Source organism: Anomaloglossus baeobatrachus, chromosome 3 (assembly GCF_048569485.1).
Source record: "Anomaloglossus baeobatrachus isolate aAnoBae1 chromosome 3, aAnoBae1.hap1, whole genome shotgun sequence".
Lineage (NCBI taxonomy): Eukaryota > Metazoa > Chordata > Amphibia > Anura > Aromobatidae > Anomaloglossus > Anomaloglossus baeobatrachus.
The window spans coordinates 95,429,347-95,455,363 of NC_134355.1; the positions used below are offsets into that span (position 1 = coordinate 95,429,347).

Genomic DNA, 26,017 nt, shown 5'->3' on the forward strand with positions numbered 1-26,017 from the left:
TTCTGATCCTGAGACCGCGCTTAACCTGGATACACCTGATGGTGACGCCATAGTGAATGACCTTATAGCAACCATCAATCAGGTGTTGGATATTTCTCCACCAGCTCCTACAATTGAGGAGTCAGCTTCTCAGCAGGAGAAATTCCGTTTCAGGTCTCCCAAGCGTCCATTGAGTATGTTTCTGGATCACTCTGACTTCAGAGAGGCAGTCCAGAAACACCGAGCTTGCCCAGATAAGCGTTTTTCCAAGCGCCTTAAGGATACACGTTATCCCTTCCCCCCTGACGTTGTCAAGGGCTGGGCTCAGTGTCCTAAGGTGGATCCTCCTGTCTCCAGACTGGCGGCTAGATCCATAGTTGCAGTGGAAGATGGGGCTTCACTCAAAGATGCCACTGACAGACAGATGGAGCTCTGGTTGAAATCCATCTATGAAGCTATCGGCGCGTCTTTTGCTCCAGCATTCGCAGCCGTATGGGCACTCCAAGCTATCTCAGCTTGTCATGCGCAGATTAATGCAGTCACACGTACATCCGCTCCGCAAGTGGTGTCCTTAACCTCTCAGGCGTCGGCGTTTGCGTCCTACGCCATTAATGCGGTCCTGGACTCTACGAGCCGTACAGCGGTAGCATCCGCCAATTCGGTGGCAGTCCGCAGGGCCATGTGGTTACGTGAATGGAAGGCAGACTCCGCTTCCAAAAAGTTCTTAACCGGTTTGCCATTTTCTGGCGACCGCCTGTTTGGTGAACGATTGGATGAAATCATTAAACAATCCAAGGGAAAGGACTCTTCCTTACCCCAGTCTAAACCAAACAGACCTCAACCACGGAAGGTACAATCGAGGTTTCGGTCCTTTCGGCCCGCGGGAAGGTCTCAGTTCTCCTCGTCCAAAAGGCCTCAAAAGGATCAGAGGAACTCCGATGCATGGCGGTCTAAGTCACGTCCTAAAAAGACCGCCGGAGGAACCGCTCCCAAGGCGGCCTCCTCATGACTTTCGGCCTCCTCACACCGCATCCTCGGTCGGTGGCAGGCTTTCCCGCTTTTGCGACGCCTGGCTGCCACACGTAAAAGACCGATGGGTGAGAGACATTCTTTCCCACGGTTACAGGATAGAGTTCAGCTCTCGTCCTCCGACTCGATTTTTCAGAACATCTCCGCCCCCCGAGAGAGCCGATGCTCTTCTTCAGGCGGTATGCACTCTGAAGGCGGAAGGAGTGGTGATCCCTGTTCCTCTTCAGCAACAGGGTCACGGTTTTTACTCCAACTTGTTTGTGGTACCGAAAAAGGACGGATCCTTCCGTCCTGTTCTGGATCTAAAACTGCTCAACAAACATGTAAAAACCAGGCGGTTCCGGATGGAATCGCTCCGCTCCGTCATCGCCTCAATGTCCCAAGGAGACTTCCTGGCATCAATCGACATCAAAGATGCTTATCTCCACGTACCGATTGCACCAGAGCATCAGCGCTTCCTGCGTTTCGCCATAGGGGACGAACACCTTCAGTTCGTGGCACTGCCTTTCGGCCTGGCGACAGCCCCACGGGTCTTCACCAAGGTCATGGCAGCAGTGGTAGCAGTCCTACACTCTCAGGGACACTCGGTGATCCCTTACTTAGACGATCTGCTGGTCAAGGCACCCTCTCAAGTGGCATGCCAACACAGCCTGAACATTGCTCTGGAGACACTCCAGAGTTTCGGGTGGATCATCAATTTTCCAAAGTCAAATCTGACACCGGCCCAATCATTGACATATCTTGGCATGGAGTTTCATACTCTCTCAGCGATAGTGAAGCTTCCGCTGGACAAACAGCGTTCACTACAGACAGGGGTACAATCTCTCCTTCAAGGCCAGTCGCACCCCCTGAGGCGCCTCATGCACTTCCTAGGGAAGATGGTAGCAGCAATGGAGGCAGTACCTTTTGCGCAGTTTCATCTGCGTCCACTTCAATGGGACATTCTCCGCAAATGGGACAGAAAGTCGACGTCCCTCGACAGGAACGTCTCCCTTTCACGGGCAGCCAAGGCTTCCCTTCAGTGGTGGCTTCTCCCCACTTCTCTGTCGAAGGGGAAATCCTTCCTTCCCCCATCATGGGCTGTGGTCACGACGGACGCGAGCCTGTCAGGGTGGGGAGCGGTCTTTCTCCACCACAGGGCTCAGGGAACCTGGACTCCGACAGAGTCCTCCCTTCAGATCAATGTTCTGGAGATAAGGGCAGTGTATCTTGCCCTAAAAGCGTTCCAGCCGTGGCTGGAAGGCAAGCAGATCCGAATTCAGTCGGACAACTCCACGGCGGTGGCATACATCAACCACCAAGGGGGAACACGCAGTCGGCAAGCCTTCCAGGAAGTCAGGCGGATTCTGATGTGGGTGGAAGCCACGGCCTCCACCATATCCGCAGTTCATATCCCGGGCGTAGAAAACTGGGAAGCAGACTTTCTCAGTCGCCAGGGCATGGACGCAGGGGAATGGTCCCTTCATCCGGACGTGTTTCAGGAGATCTGTTGCCGCTGGGGGATGCCGGACGTCGACCTAATGGCGTCCCGGCACAACAACAAGGTCCCAACATTCATGGCACGGTCTCAAGATCACAGAGCTCTGGCGGCAGACGCCTTAGTTCAGGATTGGTCGCAGTTTCAACTCCCTTATGTGTTACCTCCTCTGGCACTGTTGCCCAGAGTGTTATGCAAGATCAGGTCCGACTGCCGCCGCGCCATCCTCGTCGCTCCAGACTGGCCGAGGAGGTCGTGGTACCCGGATCTGTGGCATCTCACGGTGGGTCAACCGTGGGCACTACCAGACCGACCAGACTTGCTGTCTCAAGGGCCGTTTTTCCATCTGAATTCTGCGGCCCTCAACCTGACTGTGTGGCCATTGAGTCCTGGATCCTAGCGTCTTCAGGGTTATCTCAAGAGGTCATTGCCACTATGAGACAGGCTAGGAAACCAACGTCCGCCAAGATCTACCACAGGACGTGGAGGATATTCCTATCTTGGTGCTCTGATCAGGGTGTTTCTCCCTGGCCATTTGCCTTGCCCACTTTTCTTTCCTTCCTTCAATCCGGATTGGAAAAAGGGTTGTCGCTCGGCTCTCTTAAGGGACAAGTCTCAGCGCTCTGTGTTTTTTCAGAAGCGCCTGGCCAGACTTCCACAGGTACGCACGTTCCTGCAAGGGGTTTGTCACATAGTCCCTCCTTACAAGCGGCCGTTAGAACCCTGGGATCTGAACAGGGTGCTGATGGCTTTTCAGAAACCACCTTTTGAGCCAATGAGGGATGTTTCTCTCTCACGCCTTTCGCAGAAAGTGGCCTTCCTAGTAGCAGTCACATCACTTCGGAGAGTGTCTGAGCTGGCGGCGCTGTCATGCAAAACCCCTTTCCTGGTGTTTCACCAGGACAAGGTGGTTCTGCGTCCGGTTCCGGAATTTCTCCCTAAGGTGGTATCCCCCTTTCATCTCAATCAGGATATCTCCTTACCCTCTTTTTGTCCTCATCCAGTTCATCAGTGTGAAAAGGATTTGCACTCGTTAGATCTGGTGAGAGCACTCAGACTCTACATTTCTCGTACGGCGCCCCTGCGCCGCTCGGATGCACTCTTTGTCCTTGTCGCTGGCCAGCGTAAAGGGTCACAAGCTTCCAAATCAACCCTGGCTCGGTGGATCAAGGAACCAATTCTCGAAGCTTACCGATCTTCTGGGCTTCCGGTTCCCTCAGGGCTGAAAGCCCATTCTACCAGAGCCGTGGGTGCGTCCTGGGCTTTGCGGCACCAGGCTACGGCTCAGCAGGTGTGTCAGGCGGCTACCTGGTCGAGCCTGCACACTTTCACGAAACACTATCAGGTGCATACCTATGCTTCGGCGGATGCCAGCCTAGGTAGACAAGTCCTTCAGGCGGCGGTTGCCCACCTGTAGGAAACGGCCGTTTTACGGCTCTATTACGAGGTATTATTTTACCCACCCAGGGACTGCTTTTGGACGTCCCAATTGTCTGGGTCTCCCAATGGAGCGACAAAGAAGAAGGGAATTTTGTTTACTTACCGTAAATTCCTTTTCTTCTAGCTCCAATTGGGAGACCCAGCACCCGCCCCTGTTCCCTTCGGGCTGTTGTTCTTTGTGTACACATGTTGTTCATGTTGAATGGTTTCAGTTCTCCGAAATTCCTTCGGATTGAATTTACTTTAAACCAATTTATAACTTTTCCTCCTTCTTGCTTTTGCACCAAAACTGAGAAGCCCGTGATGCACGGGGGGTGTATAGGCAGAAGGGGAGGGGCTTTACACTTTTAAGTGTAATACTTTGTGTGGCCTCCGGAGGCAGAAGCTATACACCTAATTGTCTGGGTCTCCCAATTGGAGCTAGAAGAAAAGGAATTTACGGTAAGTAAACAAAATTCCCTTCTTTAACGATGCTCAATAAAGACAGATCTACAAAAGATTCCATGTGCCCGTCTCGCTCTCCTCGGTGCTTCAGATTTTTCTTTCTGTCCTTTTGTCATCTGCCTTTCAAGCTATAACAAGGCATTTTGTAAAACGAAATCTATTGATTGCGTAAAATGTGGATACAAAGATGAGAAAGGTGGCATCATCTGCATGATGGGAGATGCTTTATTGTAGGTTATACTGGTGACTGCAAGGTTTTCTAGTTTAGAGGATTTTGGATCTGCATTAATCGGGTTGTGACGGGGAAGTTGTCATCAATGTCACAGTATCTGTCAGATCTTATTCATGTAGATGATCGTTCCAGCGGGTTAGTGTCACCGGGAAGATTTTTAACCTGCCATTGTCAAACACAAAACCTGAAAGAAATATAGTGTGAACTGAAATAATATAAAACATTTATGGGTAAAATGGTTGTCGGGAATCTGATGCCAGTGCTACTTTCTTCATTCATCCTCATCAACAATTTACATATTGCTGTTGATTTAGCATTCTATATCTGAATCTGGAAGAATTCTGAGATGACAGATTAATAAGATGCCCGTACACCGTAGGTTGTGGTCGGCTAAACACTTGTTATGCCAACAACTACACCACCCAACTCTGTCCTACACTTGCATGCTCAGTCAACTGGTCCTACCGAAACTGGGAGTATTTTGTGTCAGAATCTTCATTTTTGTATACATGTTTTGTATATAGTGATTGTCATTTATGGGGGGATATCTTCAGATCAATAGGTGGCCATGTACTAGGTTGCTATGTAATAAGTGGCCATGCCAAGTCGTGCAGAGCAGGAACTGCTCCTTACATGTGCACTCTACTCAGTAAGCCATTTTGTATGGAGATGGTTCCCCTCACCTCCCTGTGCCCCTTCATATTGTATGGAGCTGGTTCCCTTTGCCTCCCTGTGCCCTTCCATATTGTATGGAGACAGTTCCCCTCGCCTCACTGTGCCTCTCTGTATTGTATGGAGACGGTTCCCCTCGCCTCACTGTGCCTCTCTGTATTGTATGGAGACTGTTCCCCTCGCCTCACTGTGCCTCTCCGTATTGTATGGAGACTGTTCCCTTTGCCTCCCTGTGCCTCTCCGTATTGTATGGAGACGTTTCCCCTAGCCTCCCTGTGCCTCTCCGTATTGTATGGAGACGTTTCCCCTCGCCTCCCTGTGCCCCTCTGTATTGTATGGAGACAGTTCCCCTTGCCTCAATGTCCCCCTCCATATTTTAGTTCCCCTCTCCTCCTTGTGCCCCTCTCCAGTGACAGACTGCTTTGTATACATTTCAGCTATTAATCATCACCCTGCAACAAGAGGTGCACTAATTTTGGACACTTAAACATTGTGCAGGTAAATTTTTCAGCACTCCTAGCGTGTTTCCCTAAAAATAAGCCGTACCCTGAAAATAAAGTCTAGCAGGAATTTTTGACCTTTCCTGAGTAAGCCTTAAATATAAGCCCTACTCCGAAAACAAGCCATAGTTGCGGTTCAATAATGAAGTGTCAATGTCGCTAAAAAAGTTAAAAAATACAGCAGGACACTTCATTTTAGAAGGCAGATACCCCAAAAGAGAGAAGACCGCTCCAAAAGAGAACAGACAGACCTCGCAGACCCCAAACAGCTACAGCTTGCAGGTGCCAAGACATACACCTGGTGATACCGCACTGCTCCGTGGACCTTGGATGCTGTGGAATGCATCGAGGACCTGCGGTGTCATCAATGAATTTCACAGCAGGTCCTTGTGTTCCACAGTGGTGTGTGTGTGATGTTACTGCGATCGGATGTGTGTGTGATGTGTGATGTTACTGTGATCGTGTGTGTGTGTGTGTCAGCAGAGTGATGCATTACACAGCTTCATAGGTCCCCCCGGCCGTCCGGAAGCAGTGGAGGACCGCTGTGGAACATACAAGGACCTGCTCAGAGTGCCTGCTGTGGATCGCAGGAGACCCTGGGAGTGACGCAAATGTCCTGGGTCTGGTAAGTATGATTCTCCTGGGAAAGTGTCTGCCTTTTATTGGGAGGGGATAAACGTACGCCCTACCCCAAATATAAGCCCTAGTGAATTTTTCAGGGAAAAAAAAAATAATATAAGAGAGTGTCTTATTTTTGATAAGACACGGTAGTAGCCCAAAAGAAGGACATTTTTTTTTTCTTCTTAGGATGACAGATCCACTTTAAACCTATGAATGTGGTTTCTTTTTCATCTGCCATTTATGTACTTATGATCTGAGCATCTCGGTTTGTGTGAAATGTTTCTCCTGGAATGGAGATAAACCTATACTTGCGGATCCGAGTGAATTACTGGCTTGGTTCTCTAGCAGGAGAACTGACGGCTTCCTATTTCTCTTCAGGCGGTAGAAAAGAAGCGAAAACAAGATGAGAGAAGAAAGCGGGAGTCAGAAGCTGCAAAGTTGTTACAAGATAGAAATGCTGACGGGTAAGCTTCTTTGTGAAATGTTATAAACTCACGTAGATGACGATTGCTTTCTTTTCCGTCATCCTAGTGTTGTTAGAACCTCCATCTGAAATTGAGACCTCCAACATGGGTGCAGCGTGTAGGGAGGTAAAATCTCCACGTCATGGAAGCTCATTATAACTTTGCATCCAGAGATAATATATACAGGTAGATGATAGGGCAATGATAGCACTTACAAGCTACTGGCCCAACATAGCTAGCCAAGCTACAACTGTGAAGACCTGAACGTACTACCTGTTAGTGCCTCAGGAGATCCATCATAAGAACCGACTACTGACTCCTCAGACTTTTTCCTCCACCGGGAAAATTACATAATTCCCCAATCTTTTACTAAATTCATGGTGGTAACACTTTTTACCACAGCATAGATGAAATGTTTCAGCATTTATTGCCAAAGACAACCTGATAATTCCATTCTGAACTATCCAAGTATGGTGCCAACTATAGTCTGAGAATACAAGAAAATTGGAAAGATTTGCCATAGATACATTTTTTTCTCCACAACTTGTAATAGGAAAGTAAAAATCTTCTCCATGCTTCTTGCCTGCAAAAAAATGGTCTGCAGGCAAATCTACCATTTTTTTTAACTTTTAAATGTGTTTTCCACTACTGAACAACACCTTATGAATGCCCTCGGCATAAGAGAAAAAAATAAAACATACTCTGGTCCTGGACTTGAGCTTCTCTAACTGTTGTGTCCCTTGGTAATCTCATGACGTTGTTTTTGTCACATAAGTGCAGCAGCACAGCTATGGCAGCTGATGGGCTGTAGCAGTCACAGTTCCGTCAAACTGGTCTACAGCCCTCACCTATTCTCCAAAAATGTAATAAAATGGTCAGGTAATTCAGACGGCAGCCATTTATAGTCACGTGCAAGGACAGGCTGCAGTCTGAAGGAACACTGCTCCCAAGACCTGTGTTTCAATGACAGAAGACAAGTATCATAAGCACACTTTCCTTAGTGATCCAAGGAGAAGGGCTATGACATGAGAAGAAATAAATCTTCCCTCGCTGACTTTGCACTCAGTTAGTCACGGAGAACTTCATTTTGCTCTTTAACAGCCCCGCTCACCGATAAGGGTGCTTAAAGGGGTGGTTCACCCATTTTTTTTTTTCCCCAATGATTCTCACTTACCATTGTCTGCATCTTCTGCATTGGCTTCTGTTTCCATTTCTGGCACTGAGCGGTGCTATCCTGCACGCTCAGTGCCGGTCACATGACCCCCTGGAGCTGTGGCCGCCAGCATCCTCTGACGTCAGGGCATTTCCGGGCTCTCAAACTAGACGGGTACGTCAGAGGATGCCGGCGCCACTCACAGTGATTGACTGGGCTGTGGGCGGTGACTACCTGACGTCACAGCCCAGCATCGAGGGGAGGATCCGGAGGACGCCAGTGTGGAGCGGTGAAGGCAGAGCGCGCGCTTACCAGCATTCAGCTGTGGGAGGTACGGGGCGCCAGTGTGGAGTACAGGGGGGGTTTCCTCCACTGAAATCCCCCCTGTCACGCAAGTATGTGATCACACTGTCCACCCGCCCGCTGTGCTCAGCTGTCAGGAGAGCGGGCGGTGTCGGCAGTGTGATCATATACTCCCCCCCAGCAGCACAGGTGACCGGACGCTGCATGGGACCAATCTGCTCCACTCTGTCACCTGCACAAGTCCCAGAGTGGAGACAGTGACATGTAGCATCCGGTCACCTGCACAACAAGTCCCAGAGTGGAGACAGTGACATGCTCTGCTCTGACACATAGTGTGCTGCATGTCACGGTCTCCATTCTGGGACTTGTTGTGCAGGTGACCGGATGCTACATGTCACTAACTGTATCCACTCTGGGACTTGTTGTGCAGGTGACCGGATGCTACATGTCACTATCTGTCTCCACTCTGTGATTTCTGCTGCATAGTACCAACTGTATACACTCTCACCTGCAGAACAAGTACCACAGTGGAGACAGTTAGTGACATGTAGCATCCGGTCGCCTGCACAACAAGTCCCAGAGTGGATACAGTGACATGCAGCACACTATGTGTCAGAGCAGAGCATGTCACTAACTTGCTCTGCTCTGTCACCTGCGATGCTGCATGTCACCAACTAAGGGTAAGTTCACACAGTGCGTTTTTCGTGGCGTTTTTGCGCGTTTTTCTGGTGCGTTTTTACTCAGAAAACTGCAGGACTTTGCTTCCCGAGTAAAGTCTATGCAATTGTGCGCACTAGGCATTTTTGCGGCGTTTTTTACCACATTTTTGTGCTGAAAACGCAGTGACATTGCTTCCCCAGCAATGTCTATGGGTTTTCAGAAGTGCTGTCCGCAGACAGCGTTTTTTTGTAGCTGCGTTTTTGTGTTGACCACAAAAATGCAGCATGTCAATTATTTCTGAGTTTTTCACTGCGTTTTTCACCCATTGAGTTCAATGAGATGTTCAACAACGCAATGAAAAACGCATATAGCTGCGTTTCTATGACTAAAAACGCAGCTATAAACGCAAGGGGTGGGTACTACAGTGGCGTGTACAGGAAGAGGATTCCTTCTGTTGGTAAACACAGAAGCATGAATCCTCCCGGTACCGTCACCGCTGCGTCCACAACTCGCCCAGTGCCATGTCAGCTCCGTGCGGCGCCATGTCTGGGCGGGAGGTGGAGGCAGCGGCGAAAACCAAAGTGAACAGTAGAAAAAAAAAATGTCATACTCACCTGTCTGCAGGGTCACGGTGCCATGTCCGCTCCCAGCCCTGTCTCGGTACCGCCGCTCTGGCTGTGTGCAGTCTCCCCGGGGCACGTACGAAGCTTGCAGGACCTGGCGGTGGATCAGCTCATCGATTCTCGCGGTGTTGCCGGCTTTTTTGCGCCCGGCCGGCTATCAGCTGCTCCTGCCGTCAGGGGACTTCATCAGCTGATTACCGGCAGCTCCTGCAGCGATGGGACAGGATCATACTCCTGTCCAATCGATCGCTGCAGGAGCTGCCGGTAATCAGCACATAAGTGAGTATGTATTTTTTTTTTTTTTCGACTGATGCATCAGCTGATTGTATAAAAGCCGATTATACAATCAGCTGATGTGTCATGTGATTCACGTAGTTTAACCTGACACATCATCTGATCACTTTGCCTTCCAGCAAACCGATCAGATGATATTGGATCCGGATTGGACGGCGCGGGACCCTAACCCAGGATTACTGCGGAGGGGGGTTTATTTCAATAAAGATGGAGTCACTAATTGTGTTGTGTTTTATTTCTAATAAAAATATTTTTCTGTGTGTTGTGTTTCTTTTTTTTTTTTTATCATTACTAGAAATTCATGGTGGCCATGTCTAATATTGGCGTGACACCATGAATTTCGGGCTTAGGGCTAGCTGATAATATACAGCTAGCCCTAACTCCATTATTACCCGGCTAGCCACCCGGCATCAGGGCAGCTGGAAGAGTTGGATACAGCGCCAGAAGATGGCGCTTCTATAAAAGCGCCATTTTCTTTGTCGCTCTATTGGGAGACCCAGACAATTGGGTGTATAGGCTATGCCTCCGGAGGCTGCACAAAGTATTACACTTAAAAGTGTTAAGCCCCTCCCCTTCTGCCTATACACCCCCCGTGCTCTCACGGGATCCTCAGTTTTTTTGCTTTGTGCGAAGGAGGCAGACCTGCACACATAGCTCCACAGATTAGTCAGCAGCAGCTGCTGACTATTTCGGATGGAAGAAAAGTGGGCCCATATAGGGCCCCCAGCATGCTCCCTTCTCACCCCACTCTTTGTCGGCGGTGTTGTAAGGTTGAGGTACCCATTGCGGGTACGGAGGCTGGAGCCCACATGCTGTTTTCCTTCCCCATCCCCCTTAGGGCTCTGGGTGAAGTGGGATCCAGGATCGGTCTCCAGGCACTGAGGCCGTGCTCCATCCACTACTCCTGAGGAGCCTGCTGGATAGGAGCCGGATATCGATCAGGGACAGGGCCCTGCATCTTTGAGGTACTCTGTGTCCCCGTGGGGACCGCGCACAGCAGCACTCCAGCATTGCTGGGTGTGCTAGTGCACCGGGGACTGCGGCGCTGACCGCCTTTGGTGCCATTATACACTGCAGCGGTGCTGAGTGTATTTGTGTATGGGGACGGCCGCGCTGACCGCCGCCGCCATTGTTTTTACTGAGGCGCGGCTGGGACTTGTAGTGCGCCGGGGACTCTGCGCTGGCCGCGCTTTTACGGCGGCCGCGCTTATAACTAGAGTCCCCGGCTTTTTGGGCCTAGTCTCCGTTCTTCCCGCCCTCAGCCCTGCCAGTCAGGGGAAGGGCGGGACGCTGCACAGGACGAGCAGCACTGAGGGCTGGAGCATGCTTAGCATACTCCACCCCCCTCACTGTGCACACTGTGACTCCAACTCCCGCATTTTCTCGGTCACGCCCACGACTCCCTCATCTCCTCAGGACGCCGGCAGCCATTACTGTCAGCTCCTAGGACGCTGCAGAGGGGAGACAAACTCTGGGGGACCCAGGCACGAGTTCAGGGGGCCACACAACCGCTTTCACGGGCGGTAAGCAGCACCTGAGGTGCTGATTTCACTGGTGTAGTAGTGTGTTTAGAGTTTATATCTTTGCTATACTTTACACTGTATGGTGCACAGTCAATTTTCTGGTCATATACCCTGTGGTGTGGCTCAAGGGGCAACAAAACACAGGCTTACTACGCTGCCAGCGCCGCATGTGCAATCCGGCAGGTTCCATTGACCCTCATGGTGGACCCCTGTGGCATTTGTTCTGGCCTCTGCTCAAGGGGTCCCAGGGACAACAACCAAACAGATCCAGGTGACAGGGACGGAGTTTGCAGTTTTTACTGACAGACTTTCTGAGACTATGGCTAAAATACTAGAAGCTGGCAGTCCAGACTGGTATCTCAGACCATGGGCACTGTACAATCACTGCCCTATATTCCCCTCAGTTGGAACAACAATGTTCCCCCGGGGTGTCTCATAGGTCCCAGGGTGCAGTCTCTGACACGGACCGCAGTCCCAGACCGCCTAGGCGAGCTCGCTTAGACACCCCCTCGACCTCATCACATTGTTCAGGGTCTCAGAGAAATGACTCTCTGTATCAGAAGAGGAGGTAGCTGATCAGGATTCTGATCCTGATGCCGCTCTCTACCTGGATATCCCTGAGGCGGACGCCATAGTGAATGCTCTTATTGCGTCCATACAAATGATGCTGGATGTTTCCCTCTCAGGCTCATCCAGCAGAAGGGTCACCTTCTCAAGGTCCCCCAAGAGTACAGCGAGTAGGTTTTCTGGATCACTCTGACGTCTCAGAGGCAGTCCAGACACACCGAGTTTGTCCGGATAAGCGTTTCTTCCAAGCGCTTTAAGGATACACTTTATCCCTTCCCCCCTGACGTGGTCAGGGCTGGACTCAGTGTCCCAAGGTGGATTCTCCAATCTCTAGACTGGCGGCTAGATCCATAGTGGCAGTTGAAGATGGGGATTCGCTCACGGATGCCACTGACAGACAGATGGAGCTCTGGTTGAAATCCATCTATGAAGCCATCGGCGCGCCTTTTGCTCCAGCATTCGCAGCCCTATGGGCGCTCCAAGCTATTGCAGCGGGTCAGGCGCAAATTGACGCACTTACACGTACGTCTGCGCCGCAAGTGGCGTCTGTAACCTCTCAAACTTCGGCATGGCGTCCTACGCTATAAATGCTGTCCTGGACTCTGCGAGCCGTACGGCGGTTGCAGCCGACAATTCGGTGGCAATACGCAGGGCCGTGTGGCTTCGGGAATGGAAGGCAGATTCAGCTTCCAAAAAAGTGCTTAACCGGTTTGCCATTTTCTGGCGACCGTTTGTTTGGTGAGAGGCTGGATGAAATCATCAACCAATCCTGGGAAAGGAAACATCCTTACCCCAGACCAAACCAAGATTACCCCAACAGAGAATGGGACAGTCGAGGTTTCGGTCCTTTCCGGGCACGGGCAGGTCCCAATTCTCCTCTCCCAAACATCCTCAGAAGGGTCAGAGGAACTCCGCTCCATGGCGGTCTAAGGAACGCCCTTAAAAGACCGCCGGAGGTGCCGCCACCAAGGCGGCTTCCTCATGACCTACGGCCCTCACACCGCATCCTCGGTCGGAGGCAGGCTCTCCCGCCTTTCAGACATTTCGCTGCCACAGGTTAAGGACCGTTGGGTGAGAGACATTCTGTCTCACGGTCACAGGATAGAGTCAACTCTCGTCCTCCGACTTGATTTTTCAGAACGTCCCCGCCTCCCGAGCGAGCCGATGCTCTTCTACAGGCGCTGGGTACTCTGAAGACAGAAGGAGTGGTGATCCCGGTTCCTCTTCAGCAACAGGGTCACGGTTTTTACTCCAACCTGTTTGTGGTCCCAAAGAAGGACGGATCTTTCCGTCCTGTCCTGGACCTAAAACTGCTCCACAAACATGTAAAAGCCAAGCGGTTCAGGATGGAATCCCTCCGCTCCGTCATCGCCTCAATATCCCAAGGAAATTTCCTTGCATCGATCGATATCAAGGAGGCTTATCTCCACGTACTTATTGCTCCAGAGCATCAGCGCTTCCTGCGCTTCGCCATCGGAGATGAACACCTGCAGTACGTGGCACTGCCGTTCGGCCTGGCGACAGCCCCACAGGTTTTCACCAAGGTCATGGCTGCAGTACTTGCGATCCTACACTCTCAGGGTCACTCGGTGATCCCTTACTTAGACGATCTGCTGGTCAAGGCTCCCTCTCAAGAGGCATGCCAGCACAGCCTCACCGCTACTCTGGATACTCTCCAGACTTTCGGGTGGATCATCAATTTTCCAAAGTCAAATCTGACACCGGCCCAATCGCTGACATATCTTGACATGGAGTTGTCATACCCTCTCAGCGATAGTGAAGCTTCCGCTGAACAAACACCGTTCACTACAGACGGGGGTGCAATCTCTAGGTCAGTCACTCCCCTTGAGGCGCCCCACGCACTTCCTCGGGAAGATGGTGACAGCAATGGGGGCAGTCCCTTTCACGCAGTGTTCATCAGCGTGCTCTCCAAAGGGACTCCTACGCAAGGAGACAGGAAACCGACATTCCTCAACAGGAACGTCTCCCTCTCTCAGGCATACCACTTCATTGTCGAGGGGAAATTCCTTCCTTCTCCCATCCTGGGCAGTGGTCACGACGGACGTGAGTAGGTTTCAGTGGGGAGCAGTTTTTCTCCACCACAGGGCTCAAGGTACGTGGACTCACCATTGAGTCCTCGCTTCTGATCAATGTTCTGGAGATCAGAGCAGTGTATCTCGTCCTAAAAGCGTTCCAGCAGTGGCTGGAAGGCAAGAAGATCCGAATTCAGTCGGACAACTCCACAGCGGTGGCTTACAGTCCGGCGGCTTTTGCTGTGGATGGAAGCCACAGCCTCCACCATATCCGCAGTTCACATCCCAGGCGTGGAACACTTGGGAGCAGACTTTCTCAGTCGCCAGGACATGGACGCAGAGCAAGGGTCCCTTCACCAGGACGGGTTTCACGAGATATGTTGCCGCTAGGGCATGCCGGACGTCGACCTAATTGCGTTCCGGCACCACAATTAGGACGTTCATGGCACAGTCTCAAGATCCCAGAGCTATGGCGACAGACGCCTTAGTTCAACACTGGTCACAGTTTCAGCTTACTTACGTGCTCCCACCGTTGGCACTGTTGCCCAGAGTGTTACGCAAGATCACGGCAGACTGCCGCGGCTGCCGCCGCGTCATCCCCGTCGCTCCAGACTGGCCGAGGAGGTCGTGGTCCCGGATCTGTGGCATCTCACGGTCGGCCAACCGGGGGCACTGCCAGACCGACCAGAATTGCTGTCTCAAGGGCCGTTTTTTCCATCTGAATTCTGGGGCCCTCAACCTGGCTGTGTGGCCATTGAGTCCTGGATTCTAGCGTCTTCAGGATTATCTCAAGAAGCCATTGCCACTATGAGACAGGCTAGTAAACAAACGTCCGCCAAGGTCTAACCACAGGACGTGGAAAATATTCCTGTCGTGGTGCTCTGCTCAGGGTTTTTTTCTCCCTGGCCATTTGCCTTGCCCCCCTCACTGTCCTTCCTTCAATTTGGACTGGAAAAGGGTTCGTCGCTCGACTCCCTTAAGGGACAAGTCTCAGCGCTCTCTGGTTTTTTCCAGAAGCGCCTAGCCAGACTTCCACAGGTACGCACGTTCCTGCAGAGGGTTTGTCACATCGTTCCTTTTTACAAGCGGCCCTTACAACCTTCGGATCTGAACAGGGTGCTGATGTTCTTCAGAAACCACCATTCGAGCCAATGAGAGATATTTCTCTCTCACGCCTTTCGCAGAAAGTGGTTTTTCTAGTACCAGTCACTTCACTTCGGAGAGTGTCTGAGCTAGCAGCGCTGTCATGCAAGGCCCCTTTCCTGGTTTTCACCAGGACAAGGTGGTTCTGCGTCCGGTTCCGGAATTTCTCCCTAAGGTGGTATCCCCCTTTCATCTCAATCAGGATATCTCCTTACCTTCTTTTTGTCCTCATCCAGTTCACCAATGTGAAAAGGATTTGCACTTGTTAGATCTGGTGAGAGCACTCAGACTCTACATTTCTCGTACGGCGCCCCTGCGCCGCTCGGATGCACTCTTTGTCCTTGTCGCTGGCCAGCGTAAAGGGTCACAGGCTTCCAAATCAACCTTCACTCGGTGGATCAAGGAGCCAATTTTCGAAGCCTACCGTTCGGCTGGGCTTCCGGTTCTCTCAGGGCTGAAGGCCCATTCTACCAGAGCCGTGGACGCGTCCTGGGCTTTGAGGCACCAGGCTACGGCTCAGCAGGTGTGTCAGGCGGCTACCTGGTCGAGCCTGCACATTTTCACGAAACACTATCAGGTGCATACCTATGCTTCGGCGGATGCCAGCATAGGCAGACGTGTCCTTCAGGCGGCGGTTGCCCACCTGTAGGAAGGGGCCGTTTTTTTCGGCTCTATTACGAGGTATTATTTTACCCACCCAGGGATTGCTTTTGGACATCCCAATTGTCTGGGTCTCCCAATAGAGCGACAAAGAAGAAGGGAATTTTGTTTACTTACCGTAAATTCCTTTTCTTCTAGCTCTAATTGGGAGACCCAGCACCCGCCCCTGTTTTTTTGTGTACACATGTTGTTCATGTTGAATGGTTTCAGTTCTCCGATATTCCTTCGGATTGAATCTACTTTAAACCAGTTTATAATTTTTTCCTCCTTCTTGCTTTTGCACCAAAACTGAGGATCCCGTGAGAGCACGGGGGGTGTATAGGCAGAAGGGGAGGGGCTTAACACTTTTAAGTGTAATACTTTGTGCAGCCTCCGGAGGCATAGCCTATACACCCAATTGTCTGGGTCTCCCAATTAGAGCTAGAAGAAAAGGAATTTACGGTAAGTAAACAAAATTCCCTTCTTCTGGGGTGGCTTCGGACTGCAATTCGCAGTGGGGGTGCCCAGAAAGCTTGGGCACCCTGCACTGTGGATTCCAATCCCCAGCTGCCTAGTTGTGCCCGGCTGGACACAAAAATTAGGCGAAGCTCACGTCTTTTTTTTTTTTTAATTATTTCATGAAATTCATGAAATAATTAAAAAAAAAGGGCTTCTCTATATTTTTGGTTCCCAGCGGGGTACAAATAGGCAGCTGGGGGTTGGGGGAAGCCCGTACCTGCCTGCTGTACCCGGCTAGCATACAAAAATATGGCGAAGCCCACGTCATTTTTTTTTTTCTTTTTTTGGCAAAAAACTGCATACAGTCCGGGATGGAGTATGCTGAGCCTTGTAGTTCTGCAGCTGCTGTCTTCTCTCCTGCTTACACTAGTGAATGGAGGATGCTAAGCCTTGTAGTTCTGCAGCTGCTGTCTGCTCTCCTGCATACACTAGTGAATGGAGGAGAGCAGACAGCAGCTGCAGAACTACAAGGCTCAGCATCCTCCATTCACTAGTGTATGCAGGAGAGCAGACAGCAGCTGCAGGACTACAAGGCTCAGCATCCTCCATTCACTAGTGTATGCAGGAGAGCAGACAGCAGCTGCAGGACTACAAGGCTCAGCATCCTCCATTCACTAGTGTATGCAGGAGAGCAGACAGCAGCTGCAGGACTACAAGGCTCAGCATCCTCCATTCACTAGTGTATGCAGGAGAGCAGACAGAAGCTGCAGAACTACAAGGCTCAGCATCCTCCATCCAGGACTGTATGCAGTTTTTTACCCAAAAAGAAAAAAAAATGACATGGGCTTCGCCATATTTTTGTATGCTAGCCGGGTACAGCAGGCAGGTACGGGCTGCCCCCAACCCCCAGCTGCCTATTTGTACCCGGCTGGGAACCAAAAATATAGAGAAGCCCTTTTTTTTTTTTTTAATTATTTCATGAATTTCATGAAATAATTTAAAAAAAAAATGACGTGAGCTTCGCCTAATTTTGGTGTCCAGCCGGGTACAACTAGGCAGCTGGGGATTGGAATCCACAGTGAAGGGTGCCCAAGCTTTCTGGGCACCCCCACTGCGAATTGCAGTCCGCAGCCACCCCAGAAAATGGCGCTTTCATAGAAGCGCCATCTTCTGGCGCTGTATCCAACTCTTCCAGCTACCCTGGTGACTGTGGCTTGGTGGGGGATAATGGAGTTAGGGCTAGCTGTATATTATCAGCTAGCCCTAAGCCCGAAATTCATGGTGTCACGCCAATATTAGACATGGCAACCATGAATTTCTAGTAATGATAAAAAAAAACAAAAAAAACACAACACAGAAAAATATTTTTATTAGAAATAAAACACAACACAATTAGTGACTCCATCTTTATTGAAATAAACCCCCCTCCGCAGTAATCCTGGGTTAGGGTCCCGTGCCGTCCAATCCGGATCCAATATCATCTGATCGGTTTGCTGGAAGGCAAAGCGATCAGATGATGTGTCAGGTTAAAGGATGTGAATCACATCATACATCAGCTGATTGTATAAAAGCCGATTATACAATCAGCTGATGCATCAGTGCAAAGAAATAAATAAATAAATACTCATGTCTGTGCTGATTACCGGTAGCTTCTGCAGCGGAGTCTGATCCTGGCCCATCACTGCAGGAGCGGCCGGTAATCAGCTGATGAAGTCCCCTGACAGCAGGATCAACTGATAGCCGGCCGGGCGCGAAAAAGCCGGCGACACCACGAGAGTCGATCAGCTGATGCGTCAGGTGACTGCATCAGGTGATCCACCGCCAGGTCCTGCAAGCTTCGTACGTGCCCCGGGGAGACTGCACACAGCTGAAGCGGCGGGACCGAGACAGGGGCTGGAAGCAGGCATGGCACCGGGACCCTGCAGACAGGTGAGTATGACATACACACACACTGTATATACGCGCACACACACTGTATATACACACACACACTGTATATACGCACACACACTTTATATACACACACACACACACACACTGTATATACGCGCACACACACACTTTCTTCCCCTGGCTGTGTAGAGCTGCTGCTGTCTCTGTGTAATTGATCTCAGTGCACATCCACTGGGAAGAGGCAGGGAGGTGGGTTTGGGTGGGAGCAGAGTGGGTGTATTAGACACAATGGGTGTGTTAGATAAGCTAGACACCGCCCTAGAGCCACAAAGAATTCTGGGACTTGTAGGAACTGAACACAGGAAGTCAGAGGAGAGATTAACCCCATCAGAGCTGGAGCCAGCAATGAACATGTGCTGCTAGTGCACAATGAAAGGTAATTTTGCTGAAAAAACATAATAGATGTGTTGAGGGGCACATATTAGCAAGATTTATCAGAAAAAAAAAAATCAGTTTTGGTAACTGGACAACTTCTTTAAAGTAAAGCTCCTCTATCATTTGAGACACATATCATCAGGGGCTCTGTTTCTTCACACTGCTCTTGATACATGACTATGACGGGCTACCATTTGAATTAGGAGACGTGAGCCATTTTATTACATTGTTAGAAAACCGTTTTAACAGTCTTACAAGATTACTGGAGGACACATTATTTGTGGTGGAGGAATGGTACCAGTCTGGAAGAAAAATATTGTTTATTTTTTTTATTTTATTAAGCATACTGCAGACATTCAAAAGGGGTTTTTTTTTCCAATTGTGTACAACCCCTTTAGAGCTACTACTAAATGTAGAAGATTGCTTCATTTCAGTGTGAATTTGAGTTGCCAAGAGCTTACAGTCATATATGGTGGCAACAGACCTCAAAGACATGATTGAAAATTTGGTGGACAGCCAGACTTAGTGATCCCTGATGACCTGGTGGCCACATACGACCCAGAGGAGCTGATGTGCACCTCTAAGGGTTGGAAAATTTATATCATGCAACTGTATCTCCAGGATAGTAGTCAGGTTTTTCCTATACTATCAAAATACCACTTATATAGTTTCTCCTTCATCATGGCGCACTGTGGTTTCTTCTGTTATATAAAATGTTAAAAAAAAAAAAATATGTATAGGCCTTTTATATGTCTGGATTTACGATTCCCGTTTCCTCATGTGTTGTGTTGCAAATAAAAAGCCATCTCCTAAAATCCTTTTGAAGGGAATCATTTTTTCATACTGTGGTCACTGATAGTGAAATGTTTTTTATGTACTTTTATCTTTTTGCTCCAGGTTAATTGTTGCTTCCAGATTCCACCCTACACCTCTTCTGCTTACTTTGCTAGAATTTGTTGCCCCATCGAGGCCCTTTGTTGTCTACTGCCAGTATAAAGAGGTATGTGTCAGCCCACAAATGGGATCTTGGTTTACAGCATTTTATGATTATATATTATATTATATAGAGATATATATATATCTAATATGTAAAGCTATAGCTAAATGTATTTTTGGAATGCAGTCAGGATTTTAGTCACTTATAGTTTTCATAACTTGTTTCTTGTGTTTGAGAGAGGTGAGCCAGGCCCTGAAAAAGTACTTACGTGGCCAGCAAATCGGTGGGGTGAGGATCCTGGGACCCTCATCAATCACTCCAAACAACTGTCTACTATGTGCTACTCAGGCTTCTGTGTAAGCACACGCACAGATCGATGTACGAGTGCAATAGAAAGGTTATAACTAGTGATAAGTGAGCACTACCGTGCTCAGGTGCTCAGTACTCGTAACGAGCAGTTGGATGCTTGGATGGGCTCGACTTGTGTACTGAGTACAATGAAAGTCAATGGGAAACTCAAGCATTTTTCCTGGAACTCTTTCGGAAAAATGCTCGAGGCCCCCATTGACTTCCATTATACTCGGGTGTTCGATTTGCGCCCATCTTAGCATCCAACTGTTCTTTGCGAGTATGATAGTGCTTGCTCATCGCTAGTAACCAGTGATGCGTGCTAGCTCTTTGGTAGGTTCCCAGCTGTCGCACCTCCAACAATCATACATTTATTGCCTATCTTGTGGCCTTGGCTTCTCTCTGGTGCTGTACAGTCCTTTATTGTGCTGTATTAAAGATCTAGCACGCAAACCTACTTATGGGTCAACAGAGTGATTTTGATGCACCAAAGACTTCTGTGATGATCTAATTCTGGTTCTGATGTGCGAGGTGTGGGTGTTGCCTTCATAATTTGGGCATAACAAGCTCCTGTATTACACCTATCTGACTGAGTTTCATGTAAACTAATATTTTGGTTTGGCATGAAAACATATCTGACATCATAAAACCAGAATAGTGTACTCTTGCTAAAAAGTTATGCCAAAGCAAACAAGATTTTAGGGTGTATAAAAAGTGAGATTAGATCCTGTGACCCCAATGTATTGTTAGCCCCCCTATAAATCACTTGTAAGGCCACCTCTGGAATATGGGATCCAGTTTTGGGCTCCACATTTTAAAAAGGACATTCAAAAGTTAGTCAGTTCAAAGGCGACTACATGTGGAGAAAAGGAGACTACATGTGTGGTCAATATAAAGGACTGGCACATGACTTATTTCTTCCAAAGAAAATACTAAGGACCAGAGGGCACTCACTGCGAGTGGAAGAAAAGCGATTCCGACAGCTAAATAAGACAGGGTTCTTTACAGTTAGAGCAGTCAGACTGTGGAATGCCGACCACAAGAGGTAGTAATGGCAGATACTATAACAGCTTTTAAAAAAGGGCTGGATGATTTCCTCAGTACACACAACATTTTTAGTTATAAATGACTTAATAACAAAATGTAGAATTGGTGGAGGAAGGTTCAACTAGATGGACCTAGGTCTTTTTTTCAACCTATGTAACTATGTAATTATTTTTTATTTCTCAGCCCTTACTTGAATGTTATACCAAACTTCGAGAAAAAGGTGGCGTCATTAACCTTAAGCTGTCAGAGACCTGGCTGAGGAATTATCAGGTAATTTATGTTTTCCAATAACCCAGCAATACTTTCCATTGATCCCCTCTTATAGATGGAGCACCATTGGCTGCTGGACAATTGGAGTAAGGCAATCCTATTGACACTGTAATTGTAAAAATCAAGGGATCCGCGAGAACATGACACGGCGGAATTGAATTGGAATTACTTCAGTCTGCTGAAGTGTCTTTGTCAATACATAGCAATGTCTTACACCGGGCCTTAAGTGCCCAAATTTGGCTCATGCATTTGTAGCTTATTACATATTGATCTGCGTTGTCTTTTACACACTTAATAGCCGCTCCACCAACCGTCTCCATTTTTATCTCTTTCATTCGGATTTGTTACCCAAAGCTGACTGTAACCATGATTTATTTTAGGTTTTGCCAGACCGAAGCCACCCGAAATTGGTGATGAGCAGTGGAGGAGGATACATCCTTTATGGTATCACTGTAGCTAAAGACACCACAAAGACCAGCACCAGTTATCCAGAAAGAACTGAAGAGCCCCCACCAAAGAAACTGAAAGTTGTAGAAGATTAAACATTATTTTTTTAATGTCTTGAGACCAATACACAAACCACAGCATGAACTAGAGGATTTTTTTTTCTCCGCTAAATTTTATACCTTTTTTGGTTCCTTTTTTTTCTCTTTTTATGTTGCCATAGAGTCAAATACTTTTTGGTTTCTATTTGAATTTATATGGATTTTCTTTTACTCTTAAGAAAAATGAGAAATATTTATTCATCACTTTCAAGTGTAAAGTGAATATACAGCCTGGTATCCCTCTTCCATATGGCTGGTAATTTTGGCGGCTCGTCAGAGGAAAGCTTATCGTGACTTCTTTATCGTATGATAGAATTGAGTTGAGGGCGTTTAATCTTTTTGAGTTTATTTTCCATGAGTTAATCCAGTGCAGCTTCGTGAATACAGTGCCATAGACTTTCCCGTATCTCCATTGTATAACAGCACGACACAATAGGCTTTAACTCTACTATAACTCCTCAGAAACAACCCCTTGTTAGAATGAAAGCACCTCGACGGATGACAGATTGCTGCATTTCTGACTTGTCTAATCCCCAGCGATCAGCTGTCCACCCTCGGGCAAGCTCGGCTCTGCTGCTTATTTTCCCAGCAACATTCTCTATGCACTAAATTTAGTATTATTTGGCGCCCAGTCAAATGAATGGGTGACAGTGTAATACTTGGTCGTGTTAAAGGGGTGTTCCAGTTTGGAATAATATAGTCAAAATGCTTAATTTGTTTTCCTCAGGATTTTTACATTTTCCAATTTTTCTTATTCCACTAGGAAATATGCTGGATAAAAATGCAATTTTCTCTAAAAAAATCCTCTCTGACTCATAGCAGAGAACGATTGCAGAGTTTAGTTAGTTTTTATTTGAAGGACTTAAAGGAAACCTGTCACCAGATTTGGCCCCTATAAACTGCGGCCACCACCAGTGAGCCCTTATATACAGCATTCCAGAATACTGTATATAAGAGCCCAGGCCGCGCTGTATAATGTAAAAATCACTTTTATAATACTCACCCAGGGGGGTGGTCCGGTCTGGCACCTCCTCTCTGCTGCGATCTCCGTCCGCCTTCTTCCCAGCCCACTGTGGATGACACGTCTACGTCAGAAATAAGAATATCCAGCAATCAACGACTTCTTAAAAACTCCTCCATTATTTTTAAAAATTTCATAAAAAACTTATAACATCAAGACATAGAATAAAAAAAATTAATCCATGGTAAGTAGCCTATGAGCAACAAACACCTTTCAGACGCGGGTACTTATTCATTGTATGACATGTCTATGTCATCCACACAAGCAGACATTGCGGTCCTGTGCAGGCGCACTTCTCTCTGCTATGCTGAGGGCAGATCAAAGTATTGTAATGCGCAGGCACGAGGAAAGATTAAAGACCGCCCGCGTTTGCGCACTACAATACTTTGATCTGCCCTGAGCAGGGCAGATCAAAGTGCGCCTGCGCAGGAGTGCAATGAAACGGACCTCAGAAGAAGGAGGACGGCGATCGCCGAAGAGAGGAGGCGCTGAACCGGAGACCAGCGACACCCATCTGACCTGATCGCCCCCTACATGAGTATTATAAAAGTGTTTTTACGTTCTACAGAGCGGCAGGGGCACTTATCTACAGCATTCCAGAATACTGTATGTAAGAGCTCAGTGGTGGTGGCCGCCGGTTATAGTCGAAAATCTGGTGACAGGTTCCCTTTTAAAGGAGTTGCCCACTATTCGGGCAGCCCTTTCTCAGTTGGTGTAATCCCTCTTAAAGATTACAAACCGCCTATACTCTGCTCCCATGCCAGCGCCGTTCCACTGACCTCACTATCTGGACTCCCAGGGTTTGCATGACGTTTCTATGTGATACGACCACTGCAGCCAGTCAATGGCCCCTTCACTATCCCTTCCCACCCGGAAAAAGTGAGATCGGCTGCTGTCTGACCTTTTCCGAATATCAGTTACATCCAAATGATTGGCTACAGGGCTCAGTGGGAGACCCGTCACAGGATCGACGCCGGCACTGGAGGCGAGAGTGGACAGTGATTGAGAAATCTTAGTCATCATTTTTAAAGATGTTGTCCAATTACAAATGAGGTTTGATCTATATGGAAATACCAAATTTGTCACTACTTGCCCACTGCCACTTTAACGTCCTCCTTTTTAAAATGTCTACAAAGGTGATGTCTTTGCTTCTTTCTGGTCTTTGTTGGCTGCTGACGTCCAGTAATGATGATTTTGGTATTTTCAAAGATCAATGTATCAGATGTATTAAAATCTCTAGAGAAAATAAACCCTGTAAGATTAAGCAATGTATGGTGCTAATTTTGCACAGTGTATGGGCAGCAGGAATATATTGATTTCTTCAGTCAATATATATGTACTTTATTTTAATCAATGCTTGGAACTCCATTAACTTTTGTTCAAAATGTACAGACCAAATGAACATTGTGCGGCTATAGACATCGGTAGCATCGGAGATCACCAGCTTCCTTCATCCATCCGATTCTGGGTACACAGACGTGCATTATGTAGAATGAATGCAGATTGCAGTTACATCAAAGTCCACCTCTGTACCTGTAAACGCCATTGATCCTTTTATTTGTTTTCATCACAGTATTGCTTTTGGACGTAAGTGACTTTCATCATTTCATAAATGCAGCGAGAGCAATAAAGTAGAGTGAAGTCATTATTGTTGTTTTCTGGCTAATGCACTGGGATGGTTTTATTTATTTTCTACAACTACAGTTTCCAAAATTGTTTTCACGGTGAAGAAACCATTCTGTCCTGAAATGCAAAAGCTGGTTTAAAGAGAACGTGACAGGATGACCTATTCTTAAAAATGGCATTTGCACATTTTTGTTGGTGCTAAATATAAAATCTGCCTTTTTAGTGCAGATCAAGGGTGTCAAACTTTTTTCCGCTAATGGTCATATCAGCATCATGGTTACTTCCAACGGGCCATTTGTACTGTAAGCCTATATAAATATAAAGTTTTCTGAACATATCATTGAATAACCTGAAACACCATGTCACACACCATCCGCATCAAATAATCATGCTCTGAAAACAAAATGCAAGCACTAAAATATATAGCTGCAGTGTAAGTCGACAAGATTTACTGGTTGAAATACATTTTATTATATTTGTAACACCTCCACAACATCCGCCGTATATCTACAGAGCATGTCGGAAACGGGTGTATGGAACAGGTTCATAGGGTGAGGTCGACCCATACCAGCAGCCAATCGCTGTGTGTTACAGCCAGGAACTGCCTCTAACAATCATGGGTGGAACAGAGCGCCATGCACAAATTGTTAATTTGTTAAATCCCACTGTCAAACTCTGACAGCGGAACTTAACACTCACCGACATGGGGATGCGCCATTTTATGCACCCATCGGCGCACCTGTTACATTGGTCACAGGTCGCCGATGGGTTGCATTGACAGCAGGGTGGATCTGCTGAAGATTGTCATAACAACGCTCCTTTGAAACCTGTCTGTGGCCGGGCTTCAAAGGAGACACTGATTTTTATAAAATGAAGCAATACTATGGCATTGCTTTATAACGCACAAGGGATCAGACAATCAAAGGTTATAATCCCCTAAGGGGACTAGTTAAAAAAAAAAAAAAAAGTGAAAAGTAAAACAAAGTTTTAAAGATAATGTGAATAAAACAAAAGTTTAAATCCCCTTCCTTTTGACACCATTAAAAATAATATAATAAAAAAACACACGTGGTTTTTTTGTTTCAGAAAAGTCCAATCTATCAAAATATAAAAATAAATATGGTTGGTAAACACGTAAACAAAACAAAATCAAAAATGCCCAAATTAAGTTTTATGGGGTTGCTGCAATACTACAACAAAAAAGGTTTAACAAGCAATCAAAGGATTATATCTACCCAAAAATGGTATCCATAAAAATGTCATCTCGTCCTGCAATAAATAAGTCATGACATGGCTCCATCAACTGAAAAATATATAGGTTACGAGTCATGGAACAGGGCAACAAAACCCCTCAAATTTATTTTTTTTTTTTTTTTTGCAATCTTCAGATATTTTTTTTTTTCTTCACCACTTAAAAAATAAAACTGGCCAGATGTGGTATCGCCATTCTCTTTCTGATGAAGAGAATCATATTACAAGGTCATTTGTACCACACAATGAACACTGTAAAAATAATTCACAAAAAGCTTTCGTGCCACGATACAACGGAGGGCCCTGGTGCTAGGAAGAAGGGAGCAGGGTCATCACCTGCACTTGCCTGCGTCTGAACCCTGCACTCCCTGACGATCCAAAAGGGTTCT

The 26,017-nt window shown here is 47.6% G+C and overlaps 1 protein-coding gene across 1 annotated transcript in view; it reads left to right on the top strand.

The window, feature by feature from the left end:
• Nucleotides 1-24,396, top strand: part of TRMT6 (tRNA methyltransferase 6 non-catalytic subunit) — an 81,835-nt gene extending 57,439 nt beyond the window's left edge. Inside the window, exons 8-11 of the mRNA XM_075339313.1 lie at nucleotides 6,773-6,858; nucleotides 19,481-19,583; nucleotides 21,099-21,185; nucleotides 21,566-24,396. Of these exons, the coding sequence (XP_075195428.1) occupies nucleotides 6,773-6,858; nucleotides 19,481-19,583; nucleotides 21,099-21,185; nucleotides 21,566-21,727 (438 nt within the window). The 3' untranslated portion in view covers nucleotides 21,728-24,396. The remainder of the gene's footprint in view (nucleotides 1-6,772; nucleotides 6,859-19,480; nucleotides 19,584-21,098; nucleotides 21,186-21,565) is intronic.
• The last annotated feature ends 1,621 nt before the right edge of the window (nucleotides 24,397-26,017 follow it).